The following is a 25,589-nucleotide window of genomic DNA, read 5'->3' as shown; positions in this document are numbered from 1 at the left end:
CCGGGCGCTGGGGATGGCTCCTTGGCCTCTGCCCCAGGCACTAGAGTGGCTCTGGTTGCGGCAGACTGATGCCCCGGAGGGGCAAAGCATCGCCCCCTGGTGGGCAGAGCATTGCCCCTGGTGGGCGAGCCGGGTGGATCCCGGTCGGGCGCATGCGGGAGTCTGTCTGACTGTCTCTCCCCGTTTCCAGCTTCAGAAAAATACAAAAAAAAAAAAAAAAGTCACGATGTGGAAGTCACAGTGTTACAGGTGAGCCTGGTTTAGCGGCTGCTTTGTGTCTGGCCCGAGAGCACTGCTCCTGAGAGGGCCTGGGGGCCACACAGCAGAGCTGGAGTGAGGTGAGGGCCACCCCTAAAGAGGGCTTGGCTTCTCAACCCTCACATTCTTCTTCCGCACGATGGACTTGATTCCCACCAACCGACCACAGGGTCATCATGGGGGTTGAATGAGATCACGAATACCAGGTTCTGAGCCAGTGCCTGCCACAGCGAGAGTTTATTAAACGTGGCCTGCCGCTGTGTGGTGATGTAGATATTTTACTATCAGCTTGTCCTGACTCAGTTATCAGAAGAGACAGCTCAGGGATGCAGGGGCCATCGTGGGCCAGAAGCAGTTCTCCCCCAGCTCTGCCTCCCACTCCTGCACCCTGGGTGGCTGGGCCCCTCTCCAGACCACCCTGAATCTACCCAGCCCCCTGCCCTCCACTATGAAGAGAGGTCAGGACGTAGCCTTGGAGGGGATCTTTTCATCACTGGGCTTTGAGCTCTTGGGGGTTGACAGCAGGAGTGTTTCTGGGCACAGCCCCTAGGGACTTGGAGGGGAGCTGAGGCCCTGGAGTCTGGGGCTGGCATTAGCATTCCACAGGCATCCTGGCCCCTCTGGCAGCCTGCCCGCTCCACCCAAGACTGGGTCCATGCCAGGTGCCTCAGCTGTTCTCTCCGATGACATTTCCCAACCAGGAGGTGGCCACCCAGATGTGAAATCAGTGCCAGCCTGAGGCTAGCCTACTTCATTAGAGCCGGCTCTGCTCCACTGGGTAGGTCAGCGCAGCCCTGGCCCCGAGCCCCCATCTCCTCCCTGCCCGTCAGGCCGCATGCCTGGCTCAGGAGCACAGGGCTCCAACCCTCACCCCAGCACTGACCTTGCCTGCCTGAGGTCAGGGCCGCACATCCTCTGAGCAGCTGCCCTGGCCTGGCACCATGGAGGATGAAAACACTAGCAGCAGTGATCTGTGTGGGCCTGGGCGTACGCGGTCTGCCCTCTCAAACCTCAGCACTCCCAGGAGGCCCACAGTCCCCACTGTACACGCCAGCCCCAGCTCATGGCAGCAGCTCCCACTTAGGTTGTTATCTGGTGGCATCATGAGGCCTCGCGAGTGTCCTGTGCAGTCACCATCCCTCCCATGTGAGACAGGAAGCTACTGAGGCTCAGAGAGGCCAAGTAACTTCTCGGAATTGGGGTTTGAGCCCCATCCTCCCCTCTGTCAGCTTGTTGCTCACTTATTCACATGCCCCTCACTTAGCAGCTCACTGAGCTTGTGCGGGGTACGAATGTGTGGCCCTGGGGGGGGGGGTAGAAAGAGGGAAAGTCCTGGATGCAGGTGTGGGCTTCATCTCTTCCGAGCTAGGGGCCCCAAGCAAGTCATGGCCTGCCTTTGGCTCCTTTTTTTTTTTTTTTTTTGGTGTGTGTGTGTGTGAGGTGAGAGAGAGAGAGAGAGTCAGAGAGAGGGACAGACAGGAAGGGAGAGAAATGAGAAGCATCCATTCTTCATTAGAGCACCTTAGTTGTTCATTGATTGCTTTCTCACACATGCCTTGACTGGGCGGCTCCAGCAGACCAAGTGACCCCTTGCTCGAGCCAGCGACCTTGGGCTCAAGCTGGTGAGCCTTGCTCAAACCAGATGAGCCCGTGCTCAAGCTGACGACCTCGGGGTCTCAAACCTGGGTCCTCCACATCCCAGTCTGATGCTCTATCCACTGCGCCACCACCTGGTCAGGCTTGGCTCCATTTTTTGAAGCTGGAAAATGGGGTCACTGATGTCTGCTTTAGATGAGCAAATGAGACAAGGCACTTAAATTTCTAATATTTATTTACTCATTTTTAGACAGAGAGGAAAGGAGAGAGAGAGAGAGAGAGAGAAACACTGATTTATTGTTCCACTTATTCATGCATTCATTGGTTCATTCTTGTATGTGCCCTGACTGGGGATCGCACCTGCAACCACAGCGTATCAGGACAATGCTCTAACCAACTGAGCTCTAACCAGGGTTGAGACAATGCACTTAAAGTGCTCAGTACTGTGCCTGACACCAAGCACCCTGTAATCATCAGGGAGCACGCACCATCTGAGGGGATGATCTATCATTACCGTCTCATTTATCTAGCATGTTTGACACAGAACTCAGTCCTGATCCACCTGTAACTTCCATAGTTCCTGGGGCAAGCTGGTGGCCAAAGCCTTGTCTGATTCCCCCGTGTCCAGCACAGAACCTGGCACAGAGTAGGCGCTCAGTACCTATTTGCTAAGTGAATGAATGAATCTCAGTTTCCCCATCTGTGAAATGAGAATCTTAAAGTACCTGAGAATCATACCCTACTCTCTAGGCCACTATGTAATTCAGGTAAAACAATACCCCAGAAAGCATTTGTTTTTATAATAAAAAAGGAGGAGTTGGAGGAGGGAGGCAGTGACTTCCCAGCAAACAGTATGGGGGCTGGGAGAGAGTCTGGGGCATGCTGTCCCCCTGGCCAGCTGGTTGGGACAGCTGAGCTGTAATCACTGCAGTGCCTGGTCATCACTCAGCCACCCCTCCCTCAGCCCCTCTTTGCCGGAGAAGCATCCATCAATGTCTCCTTCCTCTCTGACAGCCCAGACAATTAGCTAGTCCTGCCTGAATCTGCAGGCCCTGCCTCTTGAAGCCACCGCTGCCTCCCCCTACTCTGCCAGCAAGAGGAGCCCAGTGGGGGCTGCAAGCCAGGCATGAAACTCAAATCTGAATCCATGAACCCCTCCTCTTCCGAGTGACAGGGACACTGCTATGTCCCCATTTTACAAGTGAGGACATTTACTCTCAGAAGCCAGAGACTCACCCAGGCTCACACAAGTGAGTCCTGGAGCTGTCACTCACACACGGGTAAGTCTGGTTCTAGAGCCCCCACTTTTTAACTTCTGCCGCCCTCCTCCAAGCTTCAATTTCCCCTGCACGCTAGACAGCTGCAGACGTCCTGACGTTTCCAGCCCCGTGGAGCCTGGCAGAGGGGCTGCTGCCTGCCCACCCCATCCCAGTGTCCCAGGGACAGCATGATGAATGAAGACCCCAAGGGGGGCAGGTGCGACACGCCCGCACATGCTTGAACTAAGCATTGGGTGATGGATCTTCTCCCTCCCCAGGGGCTCGGCTCCATCTGGTCAGGTGCAGTGCCAGGCGGATGGATGGGCCGCCTGCCAGGTCACCCCCACTGGGGCCACCACCCACATCCTCACTGCTGTGCTCTAGGGTCAGGAGGGCAGCTCTACGGTCCTTCATTCAGTCATTCAGCAAACATCAAGAGCCTACTGTGTGCTGGAACACAAGCTAGCAAGTAGACTAGGAAATGAGCTGTCACCCTCCAGTGTAACAAATGTTGTCACAAGGCAAATAGAGGGTGGCCGTGGGCGCCAGAGGAGGACTCGGATCTGAGGGACCGAGTGTGATGAGTATGCCTAAGGCAGGGGAGCAGCTCATACGAGGCCTAGCAGTGAGAGAGGGCAAGGTATGTTCATGTAGCTGCAACAAGTCAGGGTGACTAAGGCATGGAGACAGGATGGGGACAGAGGGCCAGGGGGAGGGCAGCCTGCTGAGGGTCTACAGAAAAATTTTTTTTTAATTTACAGAGACAGAGAGAGTCAGAGAGACGGATAGACAGGGACAGACAGGAACAGAGAGAGATGAGAAGCATCAATCATTAGTTTTTCGTTGTGACACCTTAGTTGTTCATTGATTGCTTCTCATATGTGCCCTGACCGCGGGCCTTCAGCAGACCAAGTAACTCCTTGCTCGAGCCAGCGACCTTGGGTCCAAGCTGGTGAACTTTGCTCAAACCAGATGAGCCCGCACTCAAGCTGGCGACCTTGGGGTCTCGAACCTGGGTCCTCTGCATCCCAGTCTGATGCTCTATCCACTGTGCCACCGCTCAGTCAGGCAGGTCTACAGAAATTGAGGAGCAAAAGAGAAGGCCCTGGCATGGTAGGACTGGAGGAGGCAGTGAGAGGGAGAGATGTGAAAGGCATTGTTACCAACAGCAGTCAGTGCTGAAAGCTATGGTTATCACCCCCAAGATATGGCTAATGCTATCACCCCCACTTTATAGATGAGGAAACCGAACTTCGGCAATGACTTGCCCAAGGTCATTAAGGGGAAGAGAGGCAGAGCTAGGCTACAGGTAAGGTGTGAGAGCTGATGGCCCCTCGAACCCCAGCATCCTGGCCTACAGTCCGAGGACACCCCCCACCAGCACCAGGACCATCTCAGTCAGGGAAGCAGCTGCCCCTTCGTGCTGCCACAGACAGGAGCCAGGCAAGAAATATCGCATCATTAAAATGACAAATCCTTTCACTAACTGAACTGGAAGGCCCGTCTCCCTGCCTTCAGATCCCTTCAGTTCCCCCCTTTCCTGCTGCCCCCCAGGCTCCTATTCCCTCCCAGACCTCAGGAGAGCATGGCTGGGACCACTGCCTTGTCCCCAAGGTGACCTTGGGTCTCTAGCCTTCCAACAGGGTCTGGGGCAGAGGGCAAGGGAGTTTTATTTTACAGCTGAGGAAACGGAAGCTCAGAGAGGGGACAAGACTCTCAGCTGGGGCTCCTTTCTTTGCGAGGGTCCTTGCCCTTGACCCATGTTAACATTAACAGTAGGGCGGCCATATGGAGCGGCGGGGGCCCCAAGTGACCCCAAAGGCCCTGTCCAACCCTAGGATTCCATGACCAAGCTCTACCTCCATTCAGAGGAAGTCCAAAGCAAGATTCACCTTCCAGAATAGTATTCCCGGCCCGTAACTGGCTACAGAGATTTTCTTCAAGACCAAACCTTGGGGGGCATTTTCTTCTCTGAGTCCCACCCTGCTGAGGACAGAGCAAGAGTCTTTCTTCTGAATTTACAGGCAAGAAACCTGGTAGTCTTAGGCAGGCTGCTGCCCTCAGTTTCCCCTTCTATAATGGAGGAATGACCCTGGCTTTTTTTACTGCAGCTGATGCCAAGCTTGTGCAGGGCCTGGTGGGTGCTGAATAAGAATATGTCTCTCCCCACACCCACCCATATGCGTCCGTGCCTCATCTGTGCCATACGTGCAAACTTCACTGAACCACTGTGTGCCCACAACACGTCCCGCCACTGAGTAGCTGCTCTGTCCCGGCTGTGAGCTCTTGGGCCCCATGTGCTCAGACCCCTGCGTGTGCACATCCACCCCAGCACACGTGTATATATACACCCACACCCAGCCACAGATGCACATGTCTGCACTGATGCCCACATGCATTCTTGCATGTCCGCACCCCCTCATGCATCCACCAGACCTGTCTGTGTACATCTGTGTCATGTGCCCAGCCCCACGTGGCATCCGGGCTCTTCTGGGAAGCGGGGCAGGTGGACAGATGCTGGGAGGTGCTGCTCAGCCCAGCAGGCAGCCCTGGTTCCCAGAATGATGCCCCCACTCCCCACCCCTCCTCCAGGCCCAGCCAGCAAGGACACGCTGTTCGTCCGCCCAGTGTCCTGGTCTCCTTGGATGCAGACAGAGCCCAAGGAGGTGTCTGGCGCATCCTGACTCAGTCACAAGAACTGCAATGTTCCCCCCACCCCCTTCCCTCTGCCCAGCGCTGTCCTGCCTGTCCTTCCTCACCTGGTGGGCAGCCACAACCAGCCCCCCAGCTCCCACATCCATAGTGGGGAGAGTGCTTCTTTCAGGAATCACCATGTGATTCCAAGCCCTCTCACCTGACCTTAGGCAGGCTCTTCCTTTCTCAAGACCTCAGTGTTCCCTTCTGAAAAATGGGAGGGAGGTCGAACTAGAAATTTGTCAAGGTCTTATCCATCTCTGGTTGTGTGATTCTCCCAAAGACCAAAAGAGGGAAGGCGGGGAGGGGTCAGGTGGGAAGATGCAGGGAGAAGGAAGCAGGGTTGTAAGGACAGCCCCTCCCTGGTCCAGCACCAGGCCTCACAGGGTTGGGCATTGGGGGTTGGAGCTTAGTGTGAAGTCTCTCAGTTGATCCTTCCTGCCCCCTTGCATGGGTGCTTCCTAGCCATTTTACAGACGAGAAGACTGAGGCCTGAGGAGATGCCGTGAGAAGCCAGGAGGCTCCCAGCTCCTTATACGTCCCCCAAACAAGGGCCACAGTGTGGGAGCCATGCCCAAGACAACTCCAGTACTCCCCATCCTGCGTCCTGCCCTCGGTTAGGGAGAGTGGCCTTCCGGGAATGGCTTTCTCCAGAGCCAGGCACCTCCCTCTCCCTTCTCCTGGCTCCTGGCTCTGAGCCCACCCTTCGGCACTGCCCATCTATCTGCTGTCGCTTCCTGGCAGGGCCAGTGGGCCATACATCACCTGATGAAGCCTGAGGCAGCTGGCCAGGTGGGTGGGCAGAGTGTTGCTGGGAGCTCTGGACCCCAGTGCTTGGCTTGGGTGCAACCATCCACCCCTTTATGCTGATGATGGGATTTCAGGCATTGTCTTCTGCCTGTGAACAGGGAGCTGGGGCCAGCAGGCAAGGGGGCTCCTTAAAGTCCCAAAGCCCACCCCAGAGTAGCCACTTCTTGTAGGGAGAGATGAAGGAGGCAGTAGGAGGCCATGAGGTGACCTGGCTGAAGGAGAGTGTAGGTCGAGCTAACGGCTGCGCAGGTGGAGGGCACTGAGGTTGAGTATTTGGCAGGAAGACAGAGATTTTTATCTCCCCACCCCCCCCACCTGCTAGGTAATCTGCTGATGTAGGTTGCTGGGGTGCTATCTCATGACTGAGTTACTGGTGGGGGGTGGGAGCCAAGTGGGCCAGAGGGAAAGGCTCACAGCCTGGGTGTCTCAACCCTACATCAACCTCCTAATCCTTCAACCCCACAGCCTGCTCTCACCTGCCAGGGCCATCTCTTTAAGGAACCTCCAGTTCACTCATTCGTTCATTCAACAACTATGAATGAGCATCTACTGCATGTCACAATATAGGGATACAGTAATGAACAAAATTCAGCACCAGGCAAGAAAGAATAATCCACAGTACGTTAGGCTGTGGTAAGTGCAAGCCAGGATAATAAAGCAGGGAAGTGGGAGAACAGGGACAGTTTGTCTTTTAGTAGTTTTTTTATTATTTAAGTTAGGATGGCCAAGAAAGGCCTATTGGAGAGTTGAATTTTGATAAAGACCTTGGTAAGTGAGCAATGTAGGGGAGAGCATTCCTGGCAGACATACAGCAAGTGCAAAGGCCCTGAGGCAGGAGCGTGCCTGGCTCTCTGCTAAGAGTAGGTGGGGATTAGCTGAGGCAGCTAGAACAGGTGGGCAGGGGCGGGAGGTGAAAGCAAAGAGGTAAGGAGGGAGGTATTTTGGGCCCCTTGGTGATTTTGGCTCTTAGAATAAGGTAAATGCCATGGAAGGCGGTGAGGGGACCATGCCTGAATTTAGGAGAGTGACCTGTGGTAAGTTAGGGGACTGATGGAAAGGGCATGTGACAGGGGACCTCTGTCCATGGTCTGTCTGCCCTCCCTCCTTCCCTCGTTCCCTCCCTGTTCTTTTTATCTTCCTTTTTTCCTTCATTGATTAATCTAGCAAATATTCACTGAATGCCAGCCTTACTTCTAGTCTTTTGTGAATTTGATCCAAACGACACTCCACCTGCCTCCCCACAAAGCAACCCACACTGTCTGCCCTACATACCTGGGGTGAGGACTGGGCCCCCCAAACCCCTCTCCATGCTGTAGTAGGTCAGCCTGGGTGCCCTTTTCATGAGTGTAGAATGGCAGCTATGTGTGTGCAGAGAAGCCACCAAATGTTGTGGTGTTCATGGCTGGTGAGACAGCATGGAGCACACACAAGGATGTCCCCTCCCCTCCCTGGGCCTGTTTCCCCATATGAGACATGAGCAGAGTGAGAGAACCTAAGACTACTTTCTATTCTAAAACAAGGACATTCTGTGGTTACCCAGAGTCCTGGAGGCCAACACTGTGACAGCACAGGGCTTTGGTTCCACTTGTGCAGGCAGGGACATTGATGCATAGAGTGAACCCACAGGGGAGATTGCACAAAACCATGTGAGCCCGCGTGAGCACAAGGGACACGCATGTGAGGACACAAGAAGGGTCTGGGCTTGTCTTGCAGCCTGCTCTATAGGAAACTGGGCTTTGGAGTCCCTTTAGGGCGTTTTCCAAGGCCTCCTTCTCCTGACATGATGGAACTCCAGGTCTAGGATGGCACATGTAGACCCCTGGCAGGGAAACCCCTCACTCAGCTGCCCCAGGAGCCTTACTTGGAAGGAACAACAGAAAAGCAGGAAGTCCCAGTGGTGACCCAGTCCCAGCAAGGGAAGAGGCACTGCCCCTAGCCCTGTATGGCCCCCAGTTCACCCCAGCCCCCCACAGCTCCTCTAATTACACAGCCATAAAGCACAAATCTCTAACGATCCAATTAGTAACGCCATTACTGCTCTGTCCAGGATTAAAATTACCAATTAAACTGCTGTCGATTTTATCATCACTTAGGCTCGACATAACCAGGGCACTGTGGGCCACAGAGGCCTATTAGCGGGCCCTTGGGTGGTGGGCCAGCCAGGGCCAGGGCGGCAGGCCTAGCTCAGCACTGGAGATGGTGCAGCCCCATATGCCAACACTGTGGATTCCAAAGGATCATAACCCAGCTTCCTATAGAAGTGGTGGTGGCCAGGATAGGAGGGGCTCCTGCAGGACCAGCCCCCTCCTTGAGCAACACCTCCAGTCTGGACCACCCCTGAGGTCCCCTTGTCAAAACTCTCCCACCCCATGTCCCTGTCTCCTAGTGCAATGCTAATCTTTGCAGCTGAACCCTGGGACAAGGGGCTGCAGGTACTCATCTGAAAGCCTGGCCCCCACTTCCCCTGCCATGAGAGTGCCCTCCGCACACAGGCTCACTGTGTCATCTTTACATGATGAGTGTGTGCATGGGGGGGGGGCAGGAGTGCCACTCTGACAGCTCATCAATGGTCAGCACTGTCTGTCTCCCAGGAGATATACAGGGGACCATTTTGAGCCTTCTCTCAGAACAGGAGAGATATTGGAGTACAAAGCCAGAATCCAGAGAATAAGCAAGTACTGGCTCTGCCTCTTGGAGGTGGTGAGTTCCCTGCCCCTGGAGATGTGCAAACAGGCTGCACCAAGGCCACATGGCAGCAGCTCATGCAAGGAGAAGGGGAAGTGTTGGGCTACATGACTAAAGCCAGGTAAATAATTTGGCTCTTCTGAGAAAGAATTTGAGGAGTGATGAGCAGCTAGAGACAGGGAAACAGGTACCAACCTGAAAACTCAGCCCAAGGGGTGTCCTAAGGGCTTCTGGTCCGAAGAATCATGAGGATCCTTATGGGACACAGCCAAACATTTGTGCTCTGCTTGGACCCTGTGCTTGCCCTGGCAAACAGGTGCCCTTATTCCCAGGTGAGGCACCAAGACTCCAAGTTCCAAAGACTTGCTCAAGGTTACACAGTTTCTCTCTTAGGTCTGATCCCAGAGGACATCTTCATGCCCCCTGGTGGGTGTGCCAAGCAAAGTTTCAGGGCCCACCCACAAGGTCTGCACATTTCAACTCCTTGTTCCAGTGGAAGCTTACACATATAGCCTTTTGTCTCACCAGAGAGATGCAGAGAGGAGGGGGCAGGCCCCGGGGAACATCAGGGTCCCAGTCTCACCCTGCTTCAGAGGTGGTGAGACCCTGCAGGGAGAGGCAACTCCCCACCACCACTGCCACCGTAGGCAGCGGGAGATAGGGCCCCTTCTGGGGGAGCAGCCGCCCCAGGCAGGTTGGTGGAGATATCTAGTCAAAAGCAGCAGACTGAGGCAGGGATCTGGGAGCCCAAAGCAATTAGAAGCTGCCTTGTGCCTCATCTCCTGCCAGCTGTCACAGCTGTCACTCAGGAAGTGGGCCTGGAGCAGGGGCTGGGCCCTCAGTACCCAGGATCACCCTCCCAGCCAGCAAGCTGGCCACGCCCCAAGGGTAGGTTTTTCACTTCTCAGAGGAGGAGATCGAGACCCCGAGGGGACCAGAGACAGGTAGGACAAGCCAAAAATCCTCTTGCACAGGTGCAAACTCAGTTTCCCCACCAGGCTGTTGCCTCTGGAGCAGTGATTCTAGCCCTAGTTGCGCCTTAAAAGTTCCTGAGGAGCTTTTTAAAAGTGCCCTTGCACCAGCCAAGCCAGGTGGGGGCAGACTGTGGGGTGGGGTCCTGGGTGAGTGCCCGTGCCTGTCTCTTCTCTGTCAGGTTTTTTCACTTATTGAAAACTGCCTGGAGCGCTAGAAGCATCTCTGCTCCTGTGGCCATGCCTCCTTCTGCCTTCTAGACTATTCCTGGGCTCAGGGGAGTTTGGGGTCCAGAAAGGGAGGATCTAAAGGTCAAGCATCAGCAACAGGTGTGAGCACTGTGTGTGACAGGGACAGTGGCAGCAGACACTGTCACCTTTATCATCTCATCAGATCCTTACAGCAACCCTGGCTGTGTGGTGGCAGCATCAACCGCATTTTACAGGGCAGGTGCCACACTCAGGGCACAGAGCTGGTAACAGAAGACAGAGTTCATCCCAGCCACACTGGACTCCAAGTCCAGTGCTCTTTCTCTATCACCAGCTGCTTCTCAAGGAGCAGCAATTTCAAGGACCTGTCCCCTTCATTCCATTTCCTTCTCATGGACCCTGTCACTTGCTCTGCTGTGTTTACCCCTGTTACCAGCAGGAGCTGAGCATATAAAGGCTCAGGAGGGTGCCCAAGGCTGGGCAAGATCAGAGCAGACAGGGGCCTCTGGGATCGGGCTTACACCCCCTCCCAGCTGGGTCTGCTCTGCTAGTCTATAAATTCCATTATTCATCAAGTGACTGCGTGAGTTTGCCCAGACGATGAATATTTTATTCACCTCCAGACGCTGTCCCCAGAGGGTTCTTGGAACAATATTGTTCCTTAGCCAAAGAGCAGAGGCCAGAGCCTCTGCTGTCCCTGGACACCCTTCCGCAAACCTGTGTACCTCCTGCCACCCCCAGCACTCCCCACCCCAGCTCAAGCAAGGCTGTGGTCAGCAGTCCTGGCATGACCTTGAGCTTGGTGCTTGCCTTCCCTCCACTTTGATTTCCTCCTCTGGACAATGGGTTCATTTTATTGCCTTCTCAGGCTGTGTGAATTCCTCAATGAATTCACCCTACTCTGCAGGACCCTGGCCTCTGCCAGGAGCTCTCCTTGGTGCTGAACACTACAGGGAGCAGAGACAGTGCTGAGAGAAGGCTGGCCCCAGAGGAGCAGTCTCCTGGCCAGGGAAGGTGAGGAGCATGCTGGTTTTGACAGGAGAGAGCTCGTCTATGGGAGGGACTTCCCACTTCTTTCTCGTTGCTTCCCTGCCACTTAGTGGCTTCTCCCAGAATCAGACATGGGTTATCTCTCCCGGTGACTCCAGCACCCTGAGCCAAGTACTAGTGGGTGAGGTCTGTGGAGACCCTTCTCAGGAGAAGCCCACAAGTCTCCTGGTGACACCCCAGGGAGTGCAGTGTGATGGCAGCAGCACCTTCCCCAGATGGGGGAGCGACAGACATAATTCACACCGTGCAATCATGCCATCTGCTCCCCTGTGACATGCAAGGAAGAGGATGGGGCTGCAATGCTGAAGGGTGGGTGGGTGATCATTCATTCATTCATTCATTCTCTCATTCATTCATTAAGATGTTCATCCAGACCCAAGCCAAGCCCTGCTCTGTGCCAGGTACAGGATTTGGGGGATACAGACCTAGACCCAGCCCTCCAGAGCTGAGGGTGGTCCTCTCACACTTCTGAACTTCTGCCCACCTGTCTCCTCCTCCAGGAGTTCCCTTGATTCGTAGGAAGAACCACCATCTTTGTGCACTGAACACTCACATGTAAGATCTCAGTGTTCACCCTGGGGGATAGATGTGTTCCTATTAAACAGGTAAGCTGAGACTCAGAAAAGTGAGTCCAGACACCCAAGGTTGCATGGCCAGCTCTGGGTTCTCCATGCAGAGCTCTTACTGCTCTTGGCACTGCCTCTCCCGCCCCACGTCAGAGACTTTTCAAATCTTGTCTTCATGTCCTTCTATAAAAACTGCCCTCCCCTGTTCTCTGCTGCCCTTCTGCAGACAGTGGGTTGTGCCTCAGCCCTGTTGCCCAACCTGCTGGCACTTGCTGTCAGAGCCCTAGGCTCAAGCAGCTCCCCCTCATCCTCTGACTCCTAGCCTGGCTTGTTCAAAAAACCTGGCACCCAGGACTGCCCAGTAACCCCAGGTGCACAGCAGGAGAGGGCCAGAAGGTTGATAATAGTTCCCAGAGGAGGCAGCATTCCTCTAAGCCTGAAAGGCAGGAAGAGATCAGCATGGCTCAGAGCCTGGCCCCTAGAGCCATCGCCCCAGCCCCACCCAGCTCCCACTTTGGGCTTGAATCCCCAGCTCTGCCTCATTCAGCTGCAGGACTCAACGTGGTCCCTTCAGTGCCTCTGCCCGCAAATGGGGGAAAGGCCAAACTGCCTTCAGAGGTTCAGGGGATTTAGCAGGTTCCATGCACAGCCCAGTTGTAGCCCAAGTATCCACCTGAGAAGGGGTGCAGGTGTAGCTGATGGCATGTGGCTTTGAACCAGGAGAGAGGACAGGGACTGGCCTGGGTCACCAGGGGACTGGGTTTTCAGGGATGCCCAAGCAGTGGGGTGCACTTGGGGATAGCCTTGGGGCTATCCTCCCCAGCAAGTCCTGTCCCTTTGGCCTGGTGGGGCCTTCCTCAGAAAGCAGCCTTGTCACAAGGTAGACAGCCTGACCCCTTGAGCACAGACTAAGGCTGAGGTCTGGAGGAGGGCCAGTGTCAGACCTGCAGAACCTGTCCATGTGAGGTAGACCCACCCACTTGATTTTTGTTTGGTTTCTCTCAGGGGCTGTTTCTGCACCACAATTCTCGGTCCTGGCTGGGTAGCTCATTTGGTTAGAGCACTGTCCCAATACTCCAAGATTATGGGTTCAAGCCCTGATCAAAGCACATACAAAAATCAACCAATGAATGCATACATAATTGGAACAACAAATTGATGTTTCTCTCTCTCTCTTAAATCAATAAATAAAAATTAAAAAGGAAAAAAAATCTCCACCTGAACAGCAAGGCTGGGAGCAGCAGAGGACACAGCAGGAGGTGCCCTTCCCTTAGGCCGGTACTAACATACTCTGCAGCAGCCTCTCGGGGAGTCACGGGGAGCTGGGTTTCCCACCAGCCCCTCAACAGGCTCCATCCAGCCCACACTCTATTGGCTCAGGGGTCCTGATTTAGAACAGACCAGCCTGGGCTGGTGTGGCCTGGCCACTCAGGAAACGCTGTGGGAGCGTGCTGCTGGGGCTCACACTCTCAATCAATATGTGGCAGCTATAATTATTACTAATTCATATTTCTCGGGGGAATTTTCATGCTAATAGGAAATTCCCAAGAGGTGCAGCGAGGCACTGCCAGGCACCTCTCATATGTCACATCACTTCATACTCACCACCACCCGGGAGGTAGCATTGCCACCCTCACTTCACAAGGGGGAAATCGAGGCCCCAGGAGGTGAAGGGAGGCTACTAAGTTCGCATAGCACAGAGGTAGTAGATGCAGGGTCCTCAGGTACTCTCAGCTCTGAGGTTCAAACTCTTATGTCCCCACTCCTCTGCTCCATCAGGAGACCCGAGGAAGCTCAAAGCACTCAGCTCCAAAGGTGGAACGTCAGGCAAGGTGACAGGTGGATGAAGAGGGCTTCAGGTGCGGGCTTTCCTGGGGCCTCTCAGACCCCCAGGCACAGGTGCTAATGGGCACCTGACTAGCCCAGAGGCTGGGGTCCTTTCTGACTCCTCTGCAGGTTCCCAGGTACTGCTGGAAACCTCCTCCAGAGCTGTGCCAGAGAATCAGGCACCCTAAATCAGGACCCTTGAGCCAAGGAAGGCATCCCAGCTCAACCAGGGCTGGCATCTCTCCCTGAGCCCCTTCTCCCCAGGCCCCAAGACTGGGCTGTGATTAATCAGCGACAAAAACAGAAATAAGCAGAAAAATGTAATCAGCTTGGGAAGGGCAGGGTCAGGCAGGGCTGTGGCAATCTGCTGTCCTACTGGGGCCATTGGCTGATTGGACCAAAGGGGGCAGGAAGGTGGTTCTGCTGGGGCGTCCAAGGGCAGTGTCCATAGCTGGGGCCACAGCAAAGTCAGAGGGTCATCCTCTCCCACATAAATATGCACTCATATCTGTCTGTGCACACATGCCTGTGCCACTCTCAGCCCAAGGTCTGCACCCTGTCCCCCCCACCTAACCAGGCTTCTGCCAACTAGCTCCTGCTCTCCCCTCCCCTGCCAGCTTACAACCTTGGCACAAACAGGTGTCCAAACACTCCTGACCCATGATCCATCTGCATGTGGATTTGCAAACACTTGTATACACCCTCATGGATAACAGATATATGCACACACACGCTGTTCCCATGAACACTTGCTCCCTCACCCCAATGTCCACACATGCTCTGGGGTCTGGGTGAGCCCTACACACATATTAGGTTTAACCTGCAGCCATGTGAACTGACAGGGTCTCACACCAGTCCCTGCAGACGCCCAGCCACCTCTCTGTCCCTCAGTGGCTGCTGGGCCATGATACAGACGCTCTGCAGGCTGAGGGGCAGGGGCTTGGGAAGGAGCTAGGACTGAGGTTCTACTGAGAGGGACGGAGGGGAAAGGTCCGCTAGGAGGTCTCAGTCACAGGGCAGGGGAACCTGCTCCAGACCCAGACCAGCTTCTGCCTGCTCTCCACCCCTGCTTCGTGACCTTGATCTATGCCCTTCTTTCTCAGCCTCAGTTTCCCCACGCTGGAGCCTCTCCTGGCACCAATATTGCGTGATTCTCCTCGAGTATCCTGACGCCTGGGGCCGGCCTAACCTCGTTGCCAGGTCTCTAGTCCTCAGTTTCCTGAACTCGCTTTGAGGGGTTTGAGGCGGGCCAAGGAGCAGGAAGAAAGGGCCCCACCCCATCTCGGTCCTATTGGGGGTGGGGGGCGAGTGATCCTCCGCGGGGAAAAGGGGACCCGGGGTAAGGGGAGCAGAAACCCCCAGCGGGCCTGGGGCGGCCCCGCAGGGGCCAGCGGCGGGAAGGGGCGGGGAGCGCGGAGGGGGCGGGCGGGCGGCGGGCGGGGGAGGCGGGAGCGCAGCCAGCCCGGCACAGAACAAGCGAGCGAGCGAACCCGGGAGGCGGCGAGAGCCGGAGCGGCGGGCCGGGCGGCCGCGCGGGCCAGCGGACGAGCGGGAGGCGAGCAGCGCGGAGCGCGCGGGGCACCGAGGAGCGGACGCGGCAGCCCGAGCGGAGAGGCCCGAGCGGAGCCGCCCCCGCCACCCCTGCGGGGCCCCGGCAGGGAGCCCGACGAGGGAGGGGGCGGCATGGACCCGCGGCCTGGGGCGCGGGGGCGCTAGGCCCCCGGACGGGTGCCACTCGCCTAGTCGCTGTTGGCGCCGCCGGGCCGCTTTCCAGAGCTGCGCGCCCCGCCCGCTCCAGCCGCCCCCCGGGCCGCCGCTGGCCCATGAGCCCCGACCTCAAAGTTTGCGGCGGGCGGGCGGGTGCGGAGCCTCCAAAATGCCGTTCCACCCGGTGACGGCGGCGTTGATGTACCGGGGCATCTACACCGTGCCCAACCTGCTGTCGGAGCAGCGCCCCGTGGACATCCCTGAGGATGAGCTGGAGGGTGAGTACCCCGCCGGGACCCCCGCCCGCTGGCCCTCCTACCTGTGCGCCCAGGTGAAGCGCGGGCTAGGGGCGCAGGGGTCGCGGGGCTGTCCGCAGGTGCCTGCTGCCAGGTGGGCGCTCCAGCGAGCAGCTGCGCATGGAGGCCGGATCAGCTCGCACTCCTGGGCGCCGCGGTGGGGGTCGCCAAGGCGAAGGGGTGGCCCATCCCTTGCCGGCGCGGTCTCCAGCGCTGCGGAAACTTGCTGGGTCCCGCAGCGGGGTCACGGGGCCGCGCAGTCCGCGGTGACGGTGCGACAACGCGACAGGTTGGGGTAGGGGTCGGAGCTGCGCCCCCGCGCCGGCCCAGCCGGAGCACCCGCGTCCTGACACCCTCCGCCGCGCCAGCCCGCGGCTCTGCGCTCGCATTGACATTCCACTCGTGTAGCTTTTAAAATCCAATCTGCTCCGGCAGCTGGAGAAGGGGAGAGGGCGACTGCCCTGCTTGTCGACTGCGGGGCCGCCCCCCAGCCCCTCCTGCGGCCTTAGCTTCTTCTGCACAGCGGTGCAGAGACCCCCGGCCCAGAGCTCGGGGAAGGCGGCCGGGGAGGTGGTGGCGACAACAAGTGGCCAGATTCAGCGGCTTGGTCGTGATAACGAAGCCTAGAAAAGGAAAAGCAGAGAGGCAGAGACCCAAACCTGTCCTCCCACCCCACCCCCCATTCCCTCTCCTTTGGACATGAATGGGGACTTAGGCAGTCGTCTAGGCAAGATAGGAGCAGAGGGCAGGGGCTGTGGTCCCTGGATGAAGGATTCTGGGGAGCAGTGAGACCCCTGGGGCCTGGGAGCTCTTTCCCTACTGGGATGGGGCAGATGCTCAGGCTTCCTCTCCCCCCACCCACCTCCTGGGGCCCTATATGGGGCTGAGTGGGGGTAAAGGGGCTCTGGGCTGATGGGAGTCCTGGTCCCCTGGGATCTTGTCTAATGTTGGGGGAGGGGCTGAGATCACCCAGAGGCTGGCCCTCTTTTTGGTATCTTGGGTCCAAAGTGTCTCTGAGATCTGGGGATCATCAGCGCGAGGGGGGGGGGGGGGAGATTGCAGCTGAGACACCAGCGCAGTCAGGGTTGATGGTGGGAGCGTAGGGGAAGGCATGGAGAGAGGTCCTCCCTTATCCCCAAGCCCTAGAAGGGGCAGATCTTGGGGGAGTCAGACTGGCTTTAGGGGAAAATCAAGAGGGAGCAGGCAGTTCACCTTTCCTCAAGTGCAACACAGGTTATGAGCCACCTGCTCCTCACTAAGTCCCCCAAAAGCTCCCATAGGCCAGGAAAGCCATGGAAATGGGGTCTGGTATCTGATGTGGCAGGACAGATAGATAGATGGGTGCTGCTGCTGAGTCTCTGGCCTTGAACCCCAAAACTCAAATTTCTGTCCTGTCTGGGCTGAAGCCCAGGAACCAGAGCCTCCTCCAGGGCCTGGGACAAGGAGGGGGAATGATGTAGGCAAGAGGGCAGAGAAGTAGGTGTTCCTACTGTTGTCTCCTCCTGCCAGGACCCCCTTCTGTAGGCTCTCCTCCATTCCTTCCTCCTGGTCACTGAGGTAGGGGTTAACATTTTCCCCCCATACCCCAGGCACTTCCGCCTCGTTCCCTCCCCTTGCCCCCAGCACCCTGCCATGTCTCTGGCAGCTCTGCTTCGGGCCTCACTGGGTTTCACTTCTCCCAATCTCCTAGCCCTGAAATGAAGATCCCAAGGAGGAGGAAAAACTGAGAGAAGCCCAAGATGCCGGGGTGAGCAGGGCACAGGGCAGGCAGTGCAGGGGCAAGGAGGCCGCAGCCTCCCCTTGGGCTGCCCGGCGGGCACACTGGCAGGAGCCCAGCAGCGTTAGTCACCAGCCACACCAAACGCACTCCCTGCTTCTTTTGTCCTCTTCTCCTGGGCCCTGAGGAGCAGAAGGACCTGGCACAGGGGGCATCTGAAGGACAAGGCTCTCCCTGGGGTAGACAGGTGGGGATTGTGGAGCAAGCAGATGCCTACGTGGCCTTAGCCCATCTCCCGACCCATGGGCAGCGACAGATGAAGGCAAGAAGTCCTCCATGACTGACCCCTTTTTCTTGACTGCAGACATCCTGAACGCCCTCCTTCTAGACCAAGTCTCTGCAGGCCCAGTGGTCCTTGAATGCCAGGGCTATGTGGACAGGGTGACCAGTCCTGGCACAGATTTCCCCTCTGTCCCTTCCACCTCCCCAGTGACCCATTAGGGCTTCTGCCCCAGGGCAGTCTGGGTAACACCCAGACCCTTTTCTGGGGAGGATGCCTGTCAGTGGGGGAGCCACACGTGCTGAGAAGAGGGAGCCTGGCAGCTTGGGATGAAATGCTGCAGACAGTATGTGCCTGCTGCAGAAATCCAGGGGGTGGTTAGTATGGGGGGAGGAGGACCAGGAAGGGAGATGGAGAGCTCACGGTTCAGATGAGGGCTTTCCAGCCAGGCAGCACTGGGTTCGAGTCTCTGCTCCTTCATTTCCTGGAGTGCCTCAGGCAATCATTTGCTTCTCTTGACTCGGTTTCTACATCTGTAAAAGAGGTTGGCATTGCCCCTTCCCAGGGCTGCTGGTGACAGACGATGTGATGGAAGTGCTCAGTGTGCGGCCTGCTGCATGGTGGGCTGGACAGATGCAGCATTAAGGAAGGCCAGTGCAGGTATAAGAGTGCGGAGGGAGTGGAGAGGGATAGGCGAAGTCTTAAGAGTCAAGGATGCAGGGTCTTCAGGGGGCCTGGCCGGAAAGGCAGGCTGGGGGAAGGGCTTGGGGAAGGGGCCTTGAAGATCTGTCTGGCAGAGGCACCTGCACTCCTGTTCCTGGGGAGCCATTGATGGCAGGCAGTTGGCAGGCAGTTGGCAGATGTGGCTAGCAGAGCTGTCCTGAGACCACCTGCCCCCCATGAGAGGCTCTCCCAGATTTCCCCTGCCTCCTCCCCGACAGCAGAGACCCCCGGGCTGCAGGAACACTGAGCCTGGCCCCAGTGGCATCAGCGGACATGAGTACCTGAGGGTGGGAAGTGCCAGCCGCAGTCCTGTCCTCTCCGGCCAGAGAAGGAGGAAGGAAACAGGCAGCCACCAGGGCAGAGTTCTGAGGCTGGCACTTGGTCTGCTCAGTGGGACAGTGGAGCCTGAATTGAGAGTGGCCAAATACGGGTCTTCAGGGAATGGGGTCAGGGGAGTCCCACTCTGCCCCTCTTTCCTCACAAATCCAGTGGCTTCCTCTGCACAGGCCGGAAACTCAGGGAGGCCAGAGTGGTGAGGAGCCTGACCAGTGTCTGCAGAGGACAGACACTGCCCGCCTCTGCAATGACCTCCAGCCCATTCACCCCCCTGCCCTGGCCGGGACTCCAGGTCCCTCACAAAGTGCTGGCATCTTTTGGAGCCTGTTGGGGACTAAGGCCCTGACACAGCTCCACAGGCTCAAGGGAGGGGACTGAGGATGTCAGGCTGGAGGCAGTAGGTGGGGGGACAGTATGGGCCTGGAAACCTAGAGGCCCTGCCAGCCTTTTCGCGGGCCAGGCGCCTCCATGCCAAGATGGAGCACAGCAGGCCTCATGCAGCAAGAACAGAGCGAGGCTTTCGGGGAAATACACCCAGATAAGATGTACTGATGGCAGGGAGCCCCAGCAGGCCCAGGCCTCAATGATGGTGCAAGAGTCATTCCCATTTCACAGATGAAGCATTTGAGGCTCAGAGAGGGAACTGCTTGCCCAGGTCAATCAGCTGCTGAGCGGCAGAGCTAGACTCCAAGTCCAGGCTCCCAGGTCGCAGCACCAGCCAATAGGAAGGGCGGTCTGGTGTCCAGAGCTTCACGGTCCGCCCTTTCCTTCTGGCTCTGCTGTCTGTGATGTTCTGATTTATAGTGTCCTGTTCTGAGCCAAATCCAGCACCGTCAAGCACTTACACACTTGATTTTCATATTTAGTCATTCCCCTAGCCCCATTATACAGGTGAGCAAACACCAGCCAAGGTCACTTAGCCAGGATGTAGTAGAGCTGGAATTTCAACCTGAGTCTGGGGGACTTGGAGCTGACTCCCTGGTGGAGGTGGTCTCTGAACTTGGCCTCAGGAGTCAGCTGGGGCTGGGTCAGGGCTCTCAGCATGGACAGAGGTACAGGCGCAAACCTGAGATCTAAGCTGGTCGTGCCAGGGAGGGTGACGGAAAGGACAGGACACATGGACATGGAGGTGGCAGTCTTTGGATTTCCCTCGTGGTCTTAGGTTAGTCCTGTCTGAGAAAGGGCTGTAGGGCCCATGGGCTGTGCCTCCAGGCCTGGCGCCTGCCCACATATCTAGGATTCACCTGACCTCCACTGTCTCCCGTCCAGCTCAGGGCATTTCTTCAGGGCTTCCAGGAGGAGGGTCAGGGCCTCCAATTGAAGCAGCCTTGGGCTCTGGGAGCCACTCCTGCCCCTGCCAGGGTGGGAGGGATGGCCCGGACCCCAGCTCACTGTAGGGGACGGGCCTGCACCCCTGGGGGTTCAGGGTTTTGCCATCTCACCCTGAAACATCTGAGTGATGACGTCACACGAAGAGGTACGAGAGCTCCTGCTCAGCTCTTCCTCTGTGTGCTTCAGGTGGATGGGTTCCTCAAATCAGTTAACCATTTATCCAGTAAATGTTTATGCTTGAATGACAGGCATGGTTTTCGATAATGGGGACACAGCCGTGAACAAGACCATGGTTGGCACTTTTAGCTTACAATTCAGTGTGGTCAGTGCAAGGATGGGTGAAGAGTGGGATCTTTGGGAACCCATAGGAGGGCCAGAGGCAGCCTTGAGGCAGGGAGGACACCGGGAAGGGGATGTATCCATGCTGGGAGCCATGGTAAGGAAAGAGCATTCCAGGCAAAAGGAGCTGCATGTTCAGAGGCCTAGATCTGGAGCAACTCTGGTGCCCACAGGACTGAAAGGGCCCCTAGGGCTAAAGTTAAGGACACCTGAGGTGGGCAGGGAGTGTGGCTGAATCAGGAAGGCAGCAGTGCCAGCCAGACCTAAGTGTGTGTATGCAGAGGTGGGGACAGAGGGTATGCCTGGTTGCATGGCCAGTACCTTCATCTCTAGCAGACTTCCAGGTGACTGGGAGCCCCTCAGCAGCCCCCATAACTGTTAGGCCTCTGCTTACACACCTCTGGGGATGGGGAGCTCACTACTCCCTCGGTGGCTCAGGAAAACCTTCAGGTGGAAGTTGGCCGAAAGTCCCCAGAGCCCAGGGTTTACAAAACCCCCTGGGCCTTGCCTAGCTCTCCCATCCCGGCTGCTCTCCTGCATATTCTCCCGGGATGGGCAAGGGACCATCAGAGTCAGAGGATCTGGGTGCAGCTCAGGTGAGGCTCACTGTTTCTGTCTTGGCCTGCATGTCAACTTCAACCTGATGAAGTTTGGGGCCTTGGTCCAAGCCACCATGCTATGTAGCCTGGGACACACGCCCACCTTCTTTGGGCTATAGTGGGACCAGCGGGATCAGGGAATGACCCCAAGGTGCAGGATCCCACAGGTCTGTTTCAGGGGTTCACAGACCTGAAGGTCAAGCCCAGGCCAGGCTAACTACTGCCCGTACCAGAAATAGCCCCAACCCCACAGTGACCCTGGGCTGTTCACCTAGCCTCTCTGGGCCTCATTTTCTAGGTCCGCAGCATGAGAGCATCTCGTCTGTCTCTACTTCAAGTATGTTCACGCATGCATACCGCACACACACTCCTGAGGTCACCTCTGCCTGCTCAAGTCCCACCCAGGTAAAGAGCTTAAGCAAACTGTCAGGTGAACTGGACAAGGAGACCCCACGGAGTTGGAGCAAAGAGAGTGTGAGCCGATTGAGATTCACTTGCCCCCAGAGGAAATTGCTCTTTAGGACCCTTCTTGGGCTGAGTAGCAACGAAGGGACAGCAGGCAGAGAAACAGAAACAGAGGTAGAGCTAGGAGAGGTTAGGGGACTCTCAACAGTTCCTGGATGTCTTTGGTAAAACTCTTGTCGTCCTGACATCATTACCACCCACTTTACTGTGGGTAAGTCTGAGGCTCACCCAAGGTCACTCACTGGGTTGCTTATTCCGAGGCTCCCAGCACGCTTCACTGCTCCCGAGTCACCCAGGTCCTCAGGTCCACTCTGTATAATGGAGTGGAGGGAGTGACCCCCACATCTGTACTGGCCCGGGACTGCTGGGGCCCCTCTATTTGGCCTCCCTTCCCCACAAACCTCAGGCTCTCCAGGCGGCCTGCGTTAAGCTGTCAGCCCATTAGCCCAGCACCGCTGCCTCACGTGGCTGCCATTAAAAGTGCTGGCCAGTGTTAACGAGCTGAGCTGGGGGGAGGGGGAGAGGGGCTAGGAGTGTGGGGTGGGCAGGCCGGGCTTCCTTCCCTGCACACTGGGACCCATGGTTCCTGCCATGTGGGTTGTTGTGTGCTGAAGAGGCTGTGGGAGCCTGGAACTCTGAGACTGAGACCTTAGGGACTGTCTCATCACTGCCGAGGGCCTGGGTACGCCAGTGCTGCTTGCTCTGCCCTGACTCCCAGAAGCAGCGCTATTGCGGACTCCTGGGCCACCTGCCAGTTGTCTCTGACCAGACCTGCAGGTTCTGGTGGATTCTCAATGCTGGGCTCAGGCTGCAGGTTTGGAGATCCTAGTGGTTTGGGAAGTGGGGTGTCAGGAACAGGAGTGAAGTACCAACCTGCTCTGCTCCCCCCCCCCCCCAACAGAGATCCGAGAGGCCTTCAAAGTGTTTGACCGTGACGGCAATGGCTTCATCTCCAAGCAGGAACTGGGCACAGCCATGCGCTCCCTGGGCTACATGCCCAATGAGGTAGAGCTGGAAGTTATCATCCAGCGACTGGACATGGATGGTGAGCACTGTCCGTCTGTTTCTTCACCATTCACCTGGGGCGCTAGGGCTGGGGCCTGAGCCACTGGGGACTCCCACTCCCCCACTACCAGCCTCCCTCAAGCCCATGGCAGTTCACAGCCAGGTCTGGCCCCATTTCTCAGCCTGGAGAATGTGGAGGACCATGGCCAGAATGTGCCAGCCCCGGCCACACGCTGACATCATACTTGACCCATCTTGGTCTGTATTCGAGAAAATTTTAAAGTACACAAAAGTAGAATGAAGGATATACTAAATACTCCCACATCTTATCATTCAAAATAAAAAAATAACTTAATTGTATTTGCCACCTGGCATTTTATTATGGAAAAACCTGTAAGGACCAGTAATGCCCGGTCTATTCCTCTCATCCCTTTGTGCCTCCCCCTCTCCTCCTAGAGAGCAGCTGGTAGCCTGAGCAGGTTGTCCCCCTCTTCTGAGCTTTGTTTCCTGTGTGTGGTGGGGGAATGTCAGGCTTCACACCCGCCCTGGGACAGCAGCAGAGTCCTGGGGAGTCATGGAGTTCTGAGTGAAATGTGAGGATTTCCCACGTGCTCGGGGCCCATCTGCTGCACTCTACCTTGTCATCACACTTGGCTTCAGCATCAGCCCAGAGCCTGATGCATATTAGGTGCCCCTAAAATTGACAAGGCTTAGAGAAGGAGGGGACTTGTCCGAGGTCAGACAGTTGCAGGCTGATCCCACTAATTGGACCTGCACCCACTCTAGGTGATGGCCAAGTGGACTTTGAGGAGTTTGTGACCCTCCTGGGACCCAAGCTTTCCACCTCAGGGATCCCAGAGAGGTTCCATGGCACTGACTTTGACACCGTCTTCTGGAAGGTATGCCATGACTCATGGGACCCAGGGCTGTGCACACTATGGAGGGCTGTATTGGGACCAGTGAATGGCCAGGGCTACTCTGTAAAGGGAGGATGACCACTCTAGTCGTTGGTCCATTGGATGTCTTTTCTCCCAGAGGGTCATGGGCTCCCTGGGGGAGGTTTGTGTTGGCCAAGGACTTGAGAAATGGAGCAAGGACTTAGAATCTGGAGGCCTGTCTCTGGCTTGTGTGGCTGCAGGGGCTGGGTGGGGACTGGTGGTAGTGGTGGCCAGAGCATTGTCTCCTCCACCCAAGTGCGACATGCAGAAGCTGACTGTGGACGAGCTGAAGCGGCTGCTCTACGACACCTTCTGTGAGCACCTGTCCATGAAGGACATTGAGAACATTATCATGACGGAGGAGGAGAGCCACCTGGGCACAGCTGAGGAGTGTCCTGTAGATGTGGAGAGTGAGTGACTGACCCCTGGGACTCCCCCCTTCCTGGGTGGGCCAACTGCTTGAGCAGGGGAGGAACCAGGGATTTACAAAGGGGGGCTGGGGCCTCCTTGCCTGCCTAAGCCTCTTGTCCCTATGTGCCCCATGGGACAAGCCCATGTAAAGTGCACATGGCTCCTGATTCCATTGCCTCACTGTCCCCTTCTGTCTCTCTCTGGTGCTCCCTGGCTGGTGGCAACAGCCTGCTCCAACCAGCAGATCCGCCAGACATGCGTGCGCAAGAGTCTGATCTGCGCCTTCGCCATTGCCTTCATCATTAGCGTCATGCTCATCGCAGCCAACCAGGTGCTGCGCAGCGGCATGAAATAGGCACCTCCTGGGTACCTCATCTGGCGAACGTGGTGCACGGGGTCCCTCCACACCCACCACCGCCTGCAGTCCTCTCCTTCAGCCACTCCCTGGGCTGCCGCCACTGCGTGTACTTCAGGGCCTAGACATCCAGCGACCCCCACCCTATCCACCTTGCATGGAGCCATGGCCTAGCTATGGAAGGCCTGGTGGTGGCTCTGAGGATGGCCCCCAACCCCACCTGTAACCTGCCCATGCCCACCCTGGCCTGTATGTAGCACTAACTCTTCCCGCTGTCCAGAAGCTCCTGGGAAATTAATGAGAGCCCAGTAGCTGCCATGGTCCCTTAGGCAGGAAGGGGAACCCTGTGCCCAGGGCCCCACATCTAGCCCAACCCAGGTCCCTGAGGTTTGGGGCGTGGCAAGGTGGTGGAGGTGGGATGGGAGATGGGTGGCAGTGGCGAGGCCAAGGTCTCCTGGGCTCTACTCTGGTATCAACTGAGTAGGCCCCTGGCCTTCTGCTGGGTCCTGTCCTCTGACCCTCTTTAGAATCAAACCCAGCTCCCCCCCACCCCACCTACTGGGGTCAGAGAACCAAGCCATTTCACAGATGAGACCCCAAGGCTCAAAGGGCCCCTAGATTTGACCTTGGTTCCCCCGTCAATAGAATTTCAGGAAGGGCAGAAGCTCATGGAGGATGGGGCACTGATGTGGCCCTGTAGTCCGCCACCAGAGGCCCAGTGGCCTGAGGGCCGCACTGCCCACCACCACCTCAGCACAGAGTTTAGAACCCGAGTCTAGTTGAGGAAGGAAGCAGATGGGCCTGGGGGCTCCACATCACCAGAGCAGCCTGTGTGGTCTGCCCCCGGCCAGGGGCTCCTCCAGGGCAAAGCCTTGGCGGGGCTCGTGTCCATGCCAGGAGACTCAGCCAGGCCACTCTTGCAAGCCCCAGGCCTATTCCTGGATCCCCCCTTTCTTTACATCCACCAAGCTGGAGACCCAGCTTCCAGTCCTGCCCAGGCTGGGCCAGCTCACACTCAGCCACCAGCTCAGCGTGGGCAGATGTGGGGACTGGGAATGGCAGACCGAGTCCTCAAGCTCCTCTCCCCAGATCTGGAGCCACTTCTCAAATGGGTGATGGTCACAGCCACACTGGCCACCATCTTCCGGCCCCAAGGGAGA

General features: G+C 57.0%; 1 protein-coding gene and 1 long non-coding RNA gene across 2 annotated transcripts in view; one reads left to right on the top strand and one right to left on the bottom strand.

Moving 5' to 3' along the window:
- Window positions 1-25,589, bottom strand: part of LOC136325580 (uncharacterized) — a 306,971-nt gene continuing 281,382 nt past the window's right edge. The window contains exon 5 of the long non-coding RNA XR_010729279.1: window positions 1-49. This is a non-coding gene — a long non-coding RNA (uncharacterized lncRNA). The remainder of the gene's footprint in view (window positions 50-25,589) is intronic.
- On the top strand, window positions 15,410-25,585 carry CABP7 (calcium binding protein 7). Its single transcript, XM_066260183.1, has 5 exons — window positions 15,410-15,911; window positions 22,622-22,765; window positions 23,512-23,624; window positions 23,920-24,073; window positions 24,302-25,585. Exons 1-5 carry the CDS (start codon window positions 15,803-15,805, stop codon window positions 24,427-24,429), a joined length of 648 nt encoding a protein of 215 aa, XP_066116280.1. The 5' UTR covers window positions 15,410-15,802; the 3' UTR covers window positions 24,430-25,585.

This window comes from Saccopteryx bilineata, chromosome 2 (genome assembly GCF_036850765.1).
Source record: "Saccopteryx bilineata isolate mSacBil1 chromosome 2, mSacBil1_pri_phased_curated, whole genome shotgun sequence".
Classification (NCBI taxonomy): domain Eukaryota; kingdom Metazoa; phylum Chordata; class Mammalia; order Chiroptera; family Emballonuridae; genus Saccopteryx; species Saccopteryx bilineata.
This window is presented reverse-complemented; position numbering and strand designations above follow the sequence as displayed.

Bases quoted from the DNA above. Each gene is read 5' to 3' on its own strand.
- CABP7 (XM_066260183.1), top strand. From the start codon at position 15,803: ATGCCGTTCCACCCGGTGACGGCGGCGTTGATGTACCGGGGCATCTAC. The intron at 22,766-23,511 runs GTGAGCACTGTC...CACCCACTCTAG, and splicing joins CCAGCGACTGGACATGGATG to GTGATGGCCAAGTGGACTTT. The intron at 24,074-24,301 runs GTGAGTGACTGA...TGGTGGCAACAG, and splicing joins GTGTCCTGTAGATGTGGAGA to CCTGCTCCAACCAGCAGATC.